The sequence below is a fragment of the Electrona antarctica genome (assembly GCF_951216825.1).
Source record: "Electrona antarctica genome assembly, chromosome: 2".
Classification (NCBI taxonomy): Eukaryota; Metazoa; Chordata; class Actinopteri; order Myctophiformes; family Myctophidae; genus Electrona; species Electrona antarctica.
Window position 1 is genome coordinate 47,799,302 of NC_136807.1, and position 16,386 is coordinate 47,815,687.

The window sequence follows — 16,386 nt, forward strand, 5'->3', positions numbered from 1 at the left end:
CACACACACACACACACACACACACACACACACACACACACACACACACACACACACACACACACTCATTTGTTCATATCACGCTGACCCATTCGTTTTGGGATATGTATCCCGGTGGTAATCATTAAAAAATTAAATTTCTTTAAGGTCCCATGAGTTATGTTTATTGGACTTTAGATAACCTTTGAACTCAGTACGGGGCATCAAATGGGAGATTGGACTACATTTTATTGCAGATTAACTCCTGGTGACTGGATTCAGGAGTTGTGCAGCTGTACAATGACAGCGTCCTCAACCCCCACGCGCTTTGAGAAGCCACTGATACTAGACATGTAGATTAGATTTAAACCAAAACTCTAGACTTGCTTGGTACAGAAGAGTCTCATTCCGCACCCATTCCAGGACGATGAAGTGTGAACAACTGCTGGTTTTGGTGTGAAGCATCTTGTTGAGTTCAATACAATGAAACAATGCCTCCCCTTTCTATGTATGTGATGTATTGCCATGCTTTTTGTAAATTTAATGTAAATCGCTCTGGATTAAGAGTGTCTGCTAAACGCATACATTGTAATTGTAATTGTAATGGAAATGTGTGAAATGGCACTAGGGAAGAAGTATGCCTATATATATTTGTATTTTATACAGAGTACAATGAGTACATTTGCTTTGCAGCATGGCACATAATGAAGTATCTTAGCCTGGCTAATAAGCCAGACTAATATCACACAACACTGGCAGGCTTTTCTTTTTTTGCCAACGGCTGATTCGGTCTGGTTTATTAACCAGGCTAGAAGTATCTAGGCCTACCTGAGAAGTGTCTCCATAATCAAATATACATACAGTTTATAGAAGATTTAAACACTCTTAGTTTTCTGATCACAGTGAGTTATTTGTCCAAATTAAAATTAACCAAGTTTTCCAACAGCTGGCATTCTGTCATTGGAAGTTGGGATCAACTCCACCATCATGCTTTCCTTGAACAGGAGTGTGTTTACTGCGTTCAGAAACATTATATTTATAGCAAAACGGATGACATAACAAAATCATAGTTTATGGTATCACGTCACCAGGAATGTCTACTAAATTGATTGTGAGTATTGTTGTTATTAGAACATAGTTTACAATATTTTAGAAGAAAAATGACAAAGGCAACACTTTGATCTGACTCTAGACAGGTGATGTTTTGAGGTTATTACTAAAAAGGAGTGCACTGCTTTCATCTTAGATATACATTCATGATAGAAAGGCACATGTGTGTCAGCTCTTTGTCGCATTAAATAATATACACAGTAGTTTGTTATAACTTGTTTTAATCGAGGAGAAAACACAAGTGGCACAAGAGAGAAGAGGGCCTTTGTGTGTTGACTCTACATGGTTCTCATGTGGTGTTTAAGTCCAGCCCCTTCAGAGCGTTCAGCATCAGTCTGTGAGAGTTTACTTGAGAGAAGGAACAGCAATCTACTATCCGAGACAATAATGGCAGAAGTCGCACCAGCACCAGCTCCGTCACTGGCCAAGGCCGCCAAGAAGAAGGCACCACCCCGACCCAAGAACACCGGCCCCAGCGTCGCTGAGCTGGTCGTCAAGGCCGTGTCCGCCTCCAAGGAGCGGAGCGGTGTGTCCCTGGCTGCGGTCAAGAAGGCTCTGGCTGCCGGCGGCTACGATGTTGAGAAGAACAAGTCCCGCGTTAAGATCGCCGTCAAGAGCCTGGTCGCTAAAGGCACCCTGGTCCAGCTCAAAGGCACCGGGGCTTCTGGCTCTTTCAAGATGAACAAGGCAGAAGCGGTGAAGGTAAAGAAACCTATTGCTAAGAAAGCAGTTAAAGCAAAGAAGCCTGCTTCAGTCAAGAAACCCGCAGCAGCTAAGAAGCCCAAGAAGGTGGCAGCAAAGAAGCCCGCAGCCGCCAAGAAATCACCCAAGAAAGCCAAGAAGCCTGCCGCCAAGAAAGTAGCAGCTAAAAGCCCGAAGAAGGCCGCCAAGAGCCCCAAGAAAGTGGCTAAGAAGCCCGCAGCAGCGGGCTTCTTAGCCAAGCTAAGATACTTCATTATGTGCCATGCTGCAAAGCAAATGTACAGAGCGAGCGATTTACATTAAATTTACAAAAAGCATGGCAATACATCACATACATAGAAAGTAGTAAATGCGTAAGCTAAGAACGTAACAGTGGAATGGACGAGGACCGTGTTTCTCCATATACATTTTCGATATTGTTTTAGTTTTATTCAAAGGTCTGTTCGTTTTTGGTTAAATCAAAACGTGAAAGCTCTGATAATAATCAGTCATCATAGGGTTAGGGTACATACAATGCAATTCGAATCTAGTGTTGTCTACATAACACGATATAAGTCCAAGCTCCAGCCAAGAAGGTTGCCAAACCCAAGGCAGCAAAGAAGGCCGCTCCCAAAAAGAAGTAAACTGCCTGCTCCATCTTTATACCCACAAAAGGCTCTTTTAAGAGCCGACCACATTATTTTATAAGAGTATACTATCCTCACTTTTTACGTCATGGTCACATGTTGGCACTGGAAGCTTATGGCTTTATATTAATACATTTTCGTATACATTTTTTTTGCCTTATGACTCCTTTTGTTCTAAATAACACTAGGGGGCACGCTATGAAAGGCAAAGCCATTTTATTAGTCACGTAATCAAATCAATACATTCAGTTAGAACATTTTGCAAATCCCCCCCACCCCTAATACATATTGACATCAATATTTTTGAAGCCATCAATCAATGGGCCATTTGCTTTTAATGAAAAGCATGTACACCCAGGTTGGTGTTTTTCTATATACTGTAGAAGAGTGATAAACACATCTTACAAAATGTCTTGTGTTGGGTGACATTGCGTGAAGACTATTAGTTGTGTGGCCCAATGTTCTGCATGACTCCTTTTGTTCTAAATAACACTATGAGGGGGGGCACGCTACTATGAAAGGCAAAGCCATTTTATTTCAACAAGTCAATTAAATGTGCTTTACACAGAACATCAAGCAATGGTGTTCCAAAACTATGGAATGCACTTCCCATTACAATCAGAACTGCAGCCTCACTCCCAATATTCCGCTATAGTCTGAAAACCCACCTTTTCAGACTCCATCATGGCCCGTAGCACTTACACTACCCCCTTAGATAGCACTTTATGTAGACTTATAGATTGGTTGGATAGGGGCGGGCATATATGTTTACCCTAAAGGTGATCATCTCGTTTTTATTTGTACTTTATTATCACGGCCAGGGCACGCAACACATTGATTATTATTGTATCAAGGGTCGCGAGAGAGAGAGAGAGAGAGAGAGAGAGAGAGAGAGAGAGAGACATTCCCACTCCCCCCCCCCCTCTCTCTCTAACACACACACACACACACACACACACACACACACACACACACACACACACACACACACACACACACACACACACACACACACACACACACACACACACACGCACACACAGTTTAACGTAACAATTTATGTATGTCCACACACGGAAAGCATACAGGAACACAAACCGTGCTCAGGTATTCAGCCATGTATATTATCTTTTTAGTGATAGATAGCATTCCATTTAGCTATGTTTTTTGGTAGTCTCTTTCCAGTCGTCAGGTATAGCTTTCTTTTTGTTTTCTTATAATCTGGTTAAATCCAATGGGTTTACCGCCTGGCATATATAGTCCCTGGACCAGCTGACATAGGGGGCATCCCTGTAGGTTTTCTCTATGATTGACCACCTTTATTTTAGGCGGTCCTGAAATGTAATCGCTCTCTTCATTATTTTGATGAGTGGGTATTAATGAGTGGGTATCGCCTGGACTCACCACTGACCAATCAGAGAACAACGGCGTCTCAGAAGCGCAAATAAAAGCAGAAGTTTGCGGCTGCAATAAGCATTCTATTCTCAACTTCTTTGGAAGAGAACAAGACAAGATACAATGGCAAGAACTAAGAAGCAGACCGCTCGTATGTCCACCGGCGGCAAAGCGCCCAGGAAACAGCTCGCCACCAAGGCAGCTCGTAAGAGCGCGCCGGCAACCGGTGGAGTGAAGAAACCTCACCGTTACCGTCCAGGTACAGTGGCTCTGAGGGAGATCCTGCTTATCCGCAAGCTGCTCTTCCAGCGCCTGGTGCGGGAGATGACCGGCCTGACCGGTGTGGTGGTCGTGGAGTCTCCTCTCTGCCCGCGTCTCCCCGTGGAACGTGTCTCCACAGAGCGGCCCGGTTCCATCCTGGACCGTGATGACAAACTGAACTGTTTCTCTCCAGAGAAACAGCTCTCCCCGCCCGACTCAAAGCGCGCCGTCGGGTGGTATGTTTGTCCAGAGGAGATGCCCGGCCCGGAGCGGATCGATTACCTGCTGAAAAAAATGGACGAGGACCGTGTTTCTCCATATACATTTTCGATATTGAATTAGTTTTATTCAAAGGTCTGTTAGTTTTTGGTTAAATCAAAACGTGAAAGCTCTGATAATAATCAGTCATCATAGGGTTAGGGTACATACAATGCAAAAAGAAGTAAACTGCCTGCTCCATCTTTATACCCACAAAAGGCTCTTTTAAGAGCCGACCACATTATTTTATAAGAGTATCCTCACTTTTTACGTCATGGTCACATGTTGGCACTGGAAGCTTATGGCTTTATATTAATACATTTTCGTATACATTTTTTTTGCCTTACGAGCAAAAATATGGACCCTTTCTAAAATATTCATTGCTAATATTATGTATTGCAAACATAATTTCTGCTGCTGACCTATCTATGATGCTCTCATTGCTCTGATCCAAAACAGTACAACACAATATTCAATGCATGGCATTACATTACATCAGATAATGAATACATGTCATCAGATTAATACATCAAAGTTACTCACGTAATCAAATCAATACATTCAGTTAGAACATTTTGCAAATCCCCCCCACCCCTAATAAATATTGACATCAATATTTGTGAAGCCATCAATCAATGGGCCATTTGCTTTTAATGAAAAGCACACCCAGGTTGGTGTTTTTCTATATACTGTAGAAGAGTGATAAACACATCTTACAAAATGTCTTGTGTTGGGTGACATTGCGTGAAGACTATTAGTTGTGTGGCCCAATGTTCTGCATGAGATGCAGCTTCTCATTTTAGGGGGGGTCCTTTTACACATACATAGGCCTACATCAATGCATACACGCACGCACGCACGCACACACACACACACACACACACACACACACACACACACACACACACACACACACACACACACACACACACACACACACACACACACACACACACACACACTCATTTGTTCATATCACGCTGACCCATTCGTTTTGGGATATGTATCCCGGTGGTAATCATTAAAAAATTAAATTTCTTTAAGGTCCCATGAGTTATGTTTATTGGACTTTAGATAACCTTTGAACTCAGTACGGGGCATCAAATGGGAGATTGGACTACATTTTATTGCAGATTAACTCCTGGTGACTGGATTCAGGAGTTGTGCAGCTGTACAATGACAGCGTCCTCAACCCCCACGCGCTTTGAGAAGCCACTGATACTAGACATGTAGATTAGATTTAAACCAAAACTCTAGACTTGCTTGGTACAGAAGAGTCTCATTCCGCACCCATTCCAGGACGATGAAGTGTGAACAACTGCTGGTTTTGGTGTGAAGCATCTTGTTGAGTTCAATACAATGAAACAATGCCTCCCCTTTCTATGTATGTGATGTATTGCCATGCTTTTTGTAAATTTAATGTAAATCGCTCTGGATTAAGAGTGTCTGCTAAACGCATACATTGTAATTGTAATTGTAATGGAAATGTGTGAAATGGCACTAGGGAAGAAGTATGCCTATATATATTTGTATTTTATACAGAGTACAATGAGTACATTTGCTTTGCAGCATGGCACATAATGAAGTATCTTAGCCTGGCTAATAAGCCAGACTAATATCACACAACACTGGCAGGCTTTTCTTTTTTTGCCAACGGCTGATTCGGTCTGGTTTATTAACCAGGCTAGAAGTATCTAGGCCTACCTGAGAAGTGTCTCCATAATCAAATATACATACAGTTTATAGAAGATTTAAACACTCTTAGTTTTCTGATCACAGTGAGTTATTTGTCCAAATTAAAATTAACCAAGTTTTCCAACAGCTGGCATTCTGTCATTGGAAGTTGGGATCAACTCCACCATCATGCTTTCCTTGAACAGGAGTGTGTTTACTGCGTTCAGAAACATTATATTTATAGCAAAACGGATGACATAACAAAATCATAGTTTATGGTATCACGTCACCAGGAATGTCTACTAAATTGATTGTGAGTATTGTTGTTATTAGAACATAGTTTACAATATTTTAGAAGAAAAATGACAAAGGCAACACTTTGATCTGACTCTAGACAGGTGATGTTTTGAGGTTATTACTAAAAAGGAGTGCACTGCTTTCATCTTAGATATACATTCATGATAGAAAGGCACATGTGTGTCAGCTCTTTGTCGCATTAAATAATATACACAGTAGTTTGTTATAACTTGTTTTAATCGAGGAGAAAACACAAGTGGCACAAGAGAGAAGAGGGCCTTTGTGTGTTGACTCTACATGGTTCTCATGTGGTGTTTAAGTCCAGCCCCTTCAGAGCGTTCAGCATCAGTCTGTGAGAGTTTACTTGAGAGAAGGAACAGCAATCTACTATCCGAGACAATAATGGCAGAAGTCGCACCAGCACCAGCTCCGTCACTGGCCAAGGCCGCCAAGAAGAAGGCACCACCCCGACCCAAGAACACCGGCCCCAGCGTCGCTGAGCTGGTCGTCAAGGCCGTGTCCGCCTCCAAGGAGCGGAGCGGTGTGTCCCTGGCTGCGGTCAAGAAGGCTCTGGCTGCCGGCGGCTACGATGTTGAGAAGAACAAGTCCCGCGTTAAGATCGCCGTCAAGAGCCTGGTCGCTAAAGGCACCCTGGTCCAGCTCAAAGGCACCGGGGCTTCTGGCTCTTTCAAGATGAACAAGGCAGAAGCGGTGAAGGTAAAGAAACCTATTGCTAAGAAAGCAGTTAAAGCAAAGAAGCCTGCTTCAGTCAAGAAACCCGCAGCAGCTAAGAAGCCCAAGAAGGTGGCAGCAAAGAAGCCCGCAGCCGCCAAGAAATCACCCAAGAAAGCCAAGAAGCCTGCCGCCAAGAAAGTAGCAGCTAAAAGCCCGAAGAAGGCCGCCAAGAGCCCCAAGAAAGTGGCTAAGAAGCCCGCAGCAGCGGGCTTCTTAGCCAAGCTAAGATACTTCATTATGTGCCATGCTGCAAAGCAAATGTACAGAGCGAGCGATTTACATTAAATTTACAAAAAGCATGGCAATACATCACATACATAGAAAGTAGTAAATGCGTAAGCTAAGAACGTAACAGTGGAATGGACGAGGACCGTGTTTCTCCATATACATTTTCGATATTGTTTTAGTTTTATTCAAAGGTCTGTTCGTTTTTGGTTAAATCAAAACGTGAAAGCTCTGATAATAATCAGTCATCATAGGGTTAGGGTACATACAATGCAATTCGAATCTAGTGTTGTCTACATAACACGATATAAGTCCAAGCTCCAGCCAAGAAGGTTGCCAAACCCAAGGCAGCAAAGAAGGCCGCTCCCAAAAAGAAGTAAACTGCCTGCTCCATCTTTATACCCACAAAAGGCTCTTTTAAGAGCCGACCACATTATTTTATAAGAGTATACTATCCTCACTTTTTACGTCATGGTCACATGTTGGCACTGGAAGCTTATGGCTTTATATTAATACATTTTCGTATACATTTTTTTTGCCTTATGACTCCTTTTGTTCTAAATAACACTAGGGGGCACGCTATGAAAGGCAAAGCCATTTTATTAGTCACGTAATCAAATCAATACATTCAGTTAGAACATTTTGCAAATCCCCCCCACCCCTAATACATATTGACATCAATATTTTTGAAGCCATCAATCAATGGGCCATTTGCTTTTAATGAAAAGCATGTACACCCAGGTTGGTGTTTTTCTATATACTGTAGAAGAGTGATAAACACATCTTACAAAATGTCTTGTGTTGGGTGACATTGCGTGAAGACTATTAGTTGTGTGGCCCAATGTTCTGCATGACTCCTTTTGTTCTAAATAACACTATGAGGGGGGGCACGCTACTATGAAAGGCAAAGCCATTTTATTTCAACAAGTCAATTAAATGTGCTTTACACAGAACATCAAGCAATGGTGTTCCAAAACTATGGAATGCACTTCCCATTACAATCAGAACTGCAGCCTCACTCCCAATATTCCGCTATAGTCTGAAAACCCACCTTTTCAGACTCCATCATGGCCCGTAGCACTTACACTACCCCCTTAGATAGCACTTTATGTAGACTTATAGATTGGTTGGATAGGGGCGGGCATATATGTTTACCCTAAAGGTGATCATCTCGTTTTTATTTGTACTTTATTATCACGGCCAGGGCACGCAACACATTGATTATTATTGTATCAAGGGTCGCGAGAGAGAGAGAGAGAGAGAGAGAGAGAGAGAGAGACATTCCCACTCCCCCCCCCCCTCTCTCTCTAACACACACACACACACACACACACACACACACACACACACACACACACACACACACACACACACACACACACACACACACACACACACACACACACACACACACACACACTCACACACACACGCACACACAGTTTAACGTAACAATTTATGTATGTCCACACACGGAAAGCATACAGGAACACAAACCGTGCTCAGGTATTTACCGCCTGGCATATAGTCCCTGGACCAGCTGACATAGGGGGCATCCCTGTAGGTTTTCTCTATGATTGACCACCTTTATTTTAGGCGGTCCTGAAATGTAATCGCTCTCTTCATTATTTTGATGAGTGGGTATTAATGAGTGGGTATCGCCTGGACTCACCACTGACCAATCAGAGAACAACGGCGTCTCAGAAGCGCAAATAAAAGCAGAAGTTTGCGGCTGCAATAAGCATTCTATTCTCAACTTCTTTGGAAGAGAACAAGACAAGATACAATGGCAAGAACTAAGAAGCAGACCGCTCGTATGTCCACCGGCGGCAAAGCGCCCAGGAAACAGCTCGCCACCAAGGCAGCTCGTAAGAGCGCGCCGGCAACCGGTGGAGTGAAGAAACCTCACCGTTACCGTCCAGGTACAGTGGCTCTGAGGGAGATCCTGCTTATCCGCAAGCTGCTCTTCCAGCGCCTGGTGCGGGAGATGACCGGCCTGACCGGTGTGGTGGTCGTGGAGTCTCCTCTCTGCCCGCGTCTCCCCGTGGAACGTGTCTCCACAGAGCGGCCCGGTTCCATCCTGGACCGTGATGACAAACTGAACTGTTTCTCTCCAGAGAAACAGCTCTCCCCGCCCGACTCAAAGCGCGCCGTCGGGTGGTATGTTTGTCCAGAGGAGATGCCCGGCCCGGAGCGGATCGATTACCTGCTGAAAAAAATGGACGAGGACCGTGTTTCTCCATATACATTTTCGATATTGAATTAGTTTTATTCAAAGGTCTGTTAGTTTTTGGTTAAATCAAAACGTGAAAGCTCTGATAATAATCAGTCATCATAGGGTTAGGGTACATACAATGCAAAAAGAAGTAAACTGCCTGCTCCATCTTTATACCCACAAAAGGCTCTTTTAAGAGCCGACCACATTATTTTATAAGAGTATCCTCACTTTTTACGTCATGGTCACATGTTGGCACTGGAAGCTTATGGCTTTATATTAATACATTTTCGTATACATTTTTTTTGCCTTACGAGCAAAAATATGGACCCTTTCTAAAATATTCATTGCTAATATTATGTATTGCAAACATAATTTCTGCTGCTGACCTATCTATGATGCTCTCATTGCTCTGATCCAAAACAGTACAACACAATATTCAATGCATGGCATTACATTACATCAGATAATGAATACATGTCATCAGATTAATACATCAAAGTTACTCACGTAATCAAATCAATACATTCAGTTAGAACATTTTGCAAATCCCCCCCACCCCTAATAAATATTGACATCAATATTTGTGAAGCCATCAATCAATGGGCCATTTGCTTTTAATGAAAAGCACACCCAGGTTGGTGTTTTTCTATATACTGTAGAAGAGTGATAAACACATCTTACAAAATATCTTGTGTTGGGTGACATTGCGTGAAGACTATTAGTTGTGTGGCCCAATGTTCTGCATGAGATGCAGCTTCTCATTTTAGGGGGGGTCCTTTTACACATACATAGGCCTACATCAATGCATACACGCACGCACGCACGCACACACACACACACACACACACACACACACACACACACACACACACACACACACACACACACACACACACACACACACACACACACACACACACACACTCATTTGTTCATATCACGCTGACCCATTCGTTTTGGGATATGTATCCCGGTGGTAATCATTAAAAAATTAAATTTCTTTAAGGTCCCATGAGTTATGTTTATTGGACTTTAGATAACCTTTGAACTCAGTACGGGGCATCAAATGGGAGATTGGACTACATTTTATTGCAGATGGCCCAATGTTCTGCATGACTCCTTTTGTTCTAAATAACACTATGAGGGGGGGCACGCTACTATGAAAGGCAAAGCCATTTTATTTCAACAAGTCAATTAAATGTGCTTTACACAGAACATCAAGCAATGGTGTTCCAAAACTATGGAATGCACTTCCCATTACAATCAGAACTGCAGCCTCACTCCCAATATTCCGCTATAGTCTGAAAACCCACCTTTTCAGACTCCATCATGGCCCGTAGCACTTACACTACCCCCTTAGATAGCACTTTATGTAGACTTATAGATTGGTTGGATAGGGGCGGGCATATATGTTTACCCTAAAGGTGATCATCTCGTTTTTATTTGTACTTTATTATCACGGCCAGGGCACGCAACACATTGATTATTATTGTATCAAGGGTCGCGAGAGAGAGAGAGAGAGAGAGAGAGAGAGAGAGAGAGAGAGAGACATTCCCACTCCCCCCCCCTCTCTCTCTAACACACACACACACACACACACACACACACACACACACACACACACACACACACACACACACACACACACACACACACACACACACACACACACACACACACACACACACACACACACACGCACACACAGTTTAACGTAACAATTTATGTAGCATAAGCATTATGTAGCATACAGGAACACAAACCGTGCTCAGGTATTCAGCCATGTATATTATCTTTTTAGTGATAGATAGCATTCCATTTAGCTATGTTTTTTGGTAGTCTCTTTCCAGTCGTCAGGTATAGCTTTCTTTTTGTTTTCTTATAATCTGGTTAAATCCAATGGGTTTACCGCCTGGCATATAGTCCCTGGACCAGCTGACATAGGGGGCATCCCTGTAGGTTTTCTCTATGATTGACCACCTTTATTTTAGGCGGTCCTGAAATGTAATCGCTCTCTTCATTATTTTGATGAGTGGGTATTAATGAGTGGGTATCGCCTGGACTCACCACTGACCAATCAGAGAACAACGGCGTCTCAGAAGCGCAAATAAAAGCAGAAGTTTGCGGCTGCAATAAGCATTCTATTCTCAACTTCTTTGGAAGAGAACAAGACAAGATACAATGGCAAGAACTAAGAAGCAGACCGCTCGTATGTCCACCGGCGGCAAAGCGCCCAGGAAACAGCTCGCCACCAAGGCAGCTCGTAAGAGCGCGCCGGCAACCGGTGGAGTGAAGAAACCTCACCGTTACCGTCCAGGTACAGTGGCTCTGAGGGAGATCCTGCTTATCCGCAAGCTGCTCTTCCAGCGCCTGGTGCGGGAGATGACCGGCCTGACCGGTGTGGTGGTCGTGGAGTCTCCTCTCTGCCCGCGTCTCCCCGTGGAACGTGTCTCCACAGAGCGGCCCGGTTCCATCCTGGACCGTGATGACAAACTGAACTGTTTCTCTCCAGAGAAACAGCTCTCCCCGCCCGACTCAAAGCGCGCCGTCGGGTGGTATGTTTGTCCAGAGGAGATGCCCGGCCCGGAGCGGATCGATTACCTGCTGAAAAAAATGGACGAGGACCGTGTTTCTCCATATACATTTTCGATATTGAATTAGTTTTATTCAAAGGTCTGTTAGTTTTTGGTTAAATCAAAACGTGAAAGCTCTGATAATAATCAGTCATCATAGGGTTAGGGTACATACAATGCAAAAAGAAGTAAACTGCCTGCTCCATCTTTATACCCACAAAAGGCTCTTTTAAGAGCCGACCACATTATTTTATAAGAGTATCCTCACTTTTTACGTCATGGTCACATGTTGGCACTGGAAGCTTATGGCTTTATATTAATACATTTTCGTATACATTTTTTTTGCCTTACGAGCAAAAATATGGACCCTTTCTAAAATATTCATTGCTAATATTATGTATTGCAAACATAATTTCTGCTGCTGACCTATCTATGATGCTCTCATTGCTCTGATCCAAAACAGTACAACACAATATTCAATGCATGGCATTACATTACATCAGATAATGAATACATGTCATCAGATTAATACATCAAAGTTACTCACGTAATCAAATCAATACATTCAGTTAGAACATTTTGCAAATCCCCCCCACCCCTAATAAATATTGACATCAATATTTGTGAAGCCATCAATCAATGGGCCATTTGCTTTTAATGAAAAGCACACCCAGGTTGGTGTTTTTCTATATACTGTAGAAGAGTGATAAACACATCTTACAAAATGTCTTGTGTTGGGTGACATTGCGTGAAGACTATTAGTTGTGTGGCCCAATGTTCTGCATGAGATGCAGCTTCTCATTTTAGGGGGGGTCCTTTTACACATACATAGGCCTACATCAATGCATACACGCACGCACGCACGCACACACACACACACACACACACACACACACACACACACACACACACACACACACACACACACACACACACACACACACACACACACACACACACACACACACTCATTTGTTCATATCACGCTGACCCATTCGTTTTGGGATATGTATCCCGGTGGTAATCATTAAAAAATTAAATTTCTTTAAGGTCCCATGAGTTATGTTTATTGGACTTTAGATAACCTTTGAACTCAGTACGGGGCATCAAATGGGAGATTGGACTACATTTTATTGCAGATGGCCCAATGTTCTGCATGACTCCTTTTGTTCTAAATAACACTATGAGGGGGGGCACGCTACTATGAAAGGCAAAGCCATTTTATTTCAACAAGTCAATTAAATGTGCTTTACACAGAACATCAAGCAATGGTGTTCCAAAACTATGGAATGCACTTCCCATTACAATCAGAACTGCAGCCTCACTCCCAATATTCCGCTATAGTCTGAAAACCCACCTTTTCAGACTCCATCATGGCCCGTAGCACTTACACTACCCCCTTAGATAGCACTTTATGTAGACTTATAGATTGGTTGGATAGGGGCGGGCATATATCTTTACCCTAAAGGTGATCATCTCGTTTTTATTTGTACTTTATTATCACGGCCAGGGCACGCAACACATTGATTATTATTGTATCAAGGGTCGCGAGAGAGAGAGAGAGAGAGAGAGAGAGAGAGACATTCCCACTCCCCCCCCTCTCTCTCTCTAACACACACACACACACACACACACACACACACACACACACACACACACACACACACACACACACACACACACACACACACACACACACACACACACACACACACGCACACACAGTTTAACGTAACAATTTATGTAGCATAAGCATTATGTAGCATACAGGAACACAAACCGTGCTCAGGTATTCAGCCATGTATATTATCTTTTTAGTGATAGATAGCATTCCATTTAGCTATGTTTTTTGGTAGTCTCTTTCCAGTCGTCAGGTATAGCTTTCTTTTTGTTTTCTTATAATCTGGTTAAATCCAATGGGTTTACCGCCTGGCATATAGTCCCTGGACCAGCTGACATAGGGGGCATCCCTGTAGGTTTTCTCTATGATTGACCACCTTTATTTTAGGCGGTCCTGAAATGTAATCGCTCTCTTCATTATTTTGATGAGTGGGTATTAATGAGTGGGTATCGCCTGGACTCACCACTGACCAATCAGAGAACAACGGCGTCTCAGAAGCGCAAATAAAAGCAGAAGTTTGCGGCTGCAATAAGCATTCTATTCTCAACTTCTTTGGAAGAGAACAAGACAAGATACAATGGCAAGAACTAAGAAGCAGACCGCTCGTATGTCCACCGGCGGCAAAGCGCCCAGGAAACAGCTCGCCACCAAGGCAGCTCGTAAGAGCGCGCCGGCAACCGGTGGAGTGAAGAAACCTCACCGTTACCGTCCAGGTACAGTGGCTCTGAGGGAGATCCTGCTTATCCGCAAGCTGCTCTTCCAGCGCCTGGTGCGGGAGATGACCGGCCTGACCGGTGTGGTGGTCGTGGAGTCTCCTCTCTGCCCGCGTCTCCCCGTGGAACGTGTCTCCACAGAGCGGCCCGGTTCCATCCTGGACCGTGATGACAAACTGAACTGTTTCTCTCCAGAGAAACAGCTCTCCCCGCCCGACTCAAAGCGCGCCGTCGGGTGGTATGTTTGTCCAGAGGAGATGCCCGGCCCGGAGCGGATCGATTACCTGCTGAAAAAAATGGACGAGGACCGTGTTTCTCCATATACATTTTCGATATTGAATTAGTTTTATTCAAAGGTCTGTTAGTTTTTGGTTAAATCAAAACGTGAAAGCTCTGATAATAATCAGTCATCATAGGGTTAGGGTACATACAATGCAAAAAGAAGTAAACTGCCTGCTCCATCTTTATACCCACAAAAGGCTCTTTTAAGAGCCGACCACATTATTTTATAAGAGTATCCTCACTTTTTACGTCATGGTCACATGTTGGCACTGGAAGCTTATGGCTTTATATTAATACATTTTCGTATACATTTTTTTTGCCTTACGAGCAAAAATATGGACCCTTTCTAAAATATTCATTGCTAATATTATGTATTGCAAACATAATTTCTGCTGCTGACCTATCTATGATGCTCTCATTGCTCTGATCCAAAACAGTACAACACAATATTCAATGCATGGCATTACATTACATCAGATAATGAATACATGTCATCAGATTAATACATCAAAGTTACTCACGTAATCAAATCAATACATTCAGTTAGAACATTTTGCAAATCCCCCCCACCCCTAATAAATATTGACATCAATATTTGTGAAGCCATCAATCAATGGGCCATTTGCTTTTAATGAAAAGCACACCCAGGTTGGTGTTTTTCTATATACTGTAGAAGAGTGATAAACACATCTTACAAAATGTCTTGTGTTGGGTGACATTGCGTGAAGACTATTAGTTGTGTGGCCCAATGTTCTGCATGAGATGCAGCTTCTCATTTTAGGGGGGGTCCTTTTACACATACATAGGCCTACATCAATGCATACACGCACGCACGCACGCACACACACACACACACACACACACACACACACACACACACACACACACACACACACACACACACACACACACACACACACACACACACACACACACACACACACACACACACTCATTTGTTCATATCACGCTGACCCATTCGTTTTGGGATATGTATCCCGGTGGTAATCATTAAAAAATTAAATTTCTTTAAGGTCCCATGAGTTATGTTTATTGGACTTTAGATAACCTTTGAACTCAGTACGGGGCATCAAATGGGAGATTGGACTACATTTTATTGCAGATTAACTCCTGGTGACTGGATTCAGGAGTTGTGCAGCTGTACAATGACAGCGTCCTCAACCCCCACGCGCTTTGAGAAGCCACTGATACTAGACATGTAGATTAGATTTAAACCAAAACTCTAGACTTGCTTGGTACAGAAGAGTCTCATTCCGCACCCATTCCAGGACGATGAAGTGTGAACAACTGCTGGTTTTGGTGTGAAGCATCTTGTTGAGTTCAATACAATGAAACAATGCCTCCCCTTTCTATGTATGTGATGTATTGCCATGCTTTTTGTAAATTTAATGTAAATCGCTCTGGATTAAGAGTGTCTGCTAAACGCATACATTGTAATTGTAATTGTAATGGAAATGTGTGAAATGGCACTAGGGAAGAAGTATGCCTATATATATTTGTATTTTATACAGAGTACAATGAGTACATTTGCTTTGCAGCATGGCACATAATGAAGTATCTTAGCCTGGCTAATAAGCCAGACTAATATCACACAACACTGGCAGGCTTTTCTTTTTTTGCCAACGGCTGATTCGGTCTGGTTTATTAACCAGGCTAGAAGTATCTAGGCCTACCTGAGAAGTGTCTCCATAATCAA

At 43.0% G+C, this 16,386-nt stretch overlaps 1 protein-coding gene across 1 annotated transcript; it reads left to right on the forward strand.

The window, feature by feature from the left end:
- Positions 1–1,476: 1,476 nt before the first annotated feature.
- LOC306933647 (histone H1-like) lies at positions 1,477–15,878 on the forward strand (the record flags this gene model as incomplete). The annotated part of the gene is made up of 3 exons (XM_079515962.1): positions 1,477–1,947; positions 7,131–7,276; positions 15,872–15,878. 3 exons carry the CDS (start codon positions 1,477–1,479, stop codon positions 15,876–15,878), a joined length of 624 nt encoding a protein of 207 aa, XP_079372088.1.
- Between the last annotated feature and the right edge of the window lie 508 nt (positions 15,879–16,386).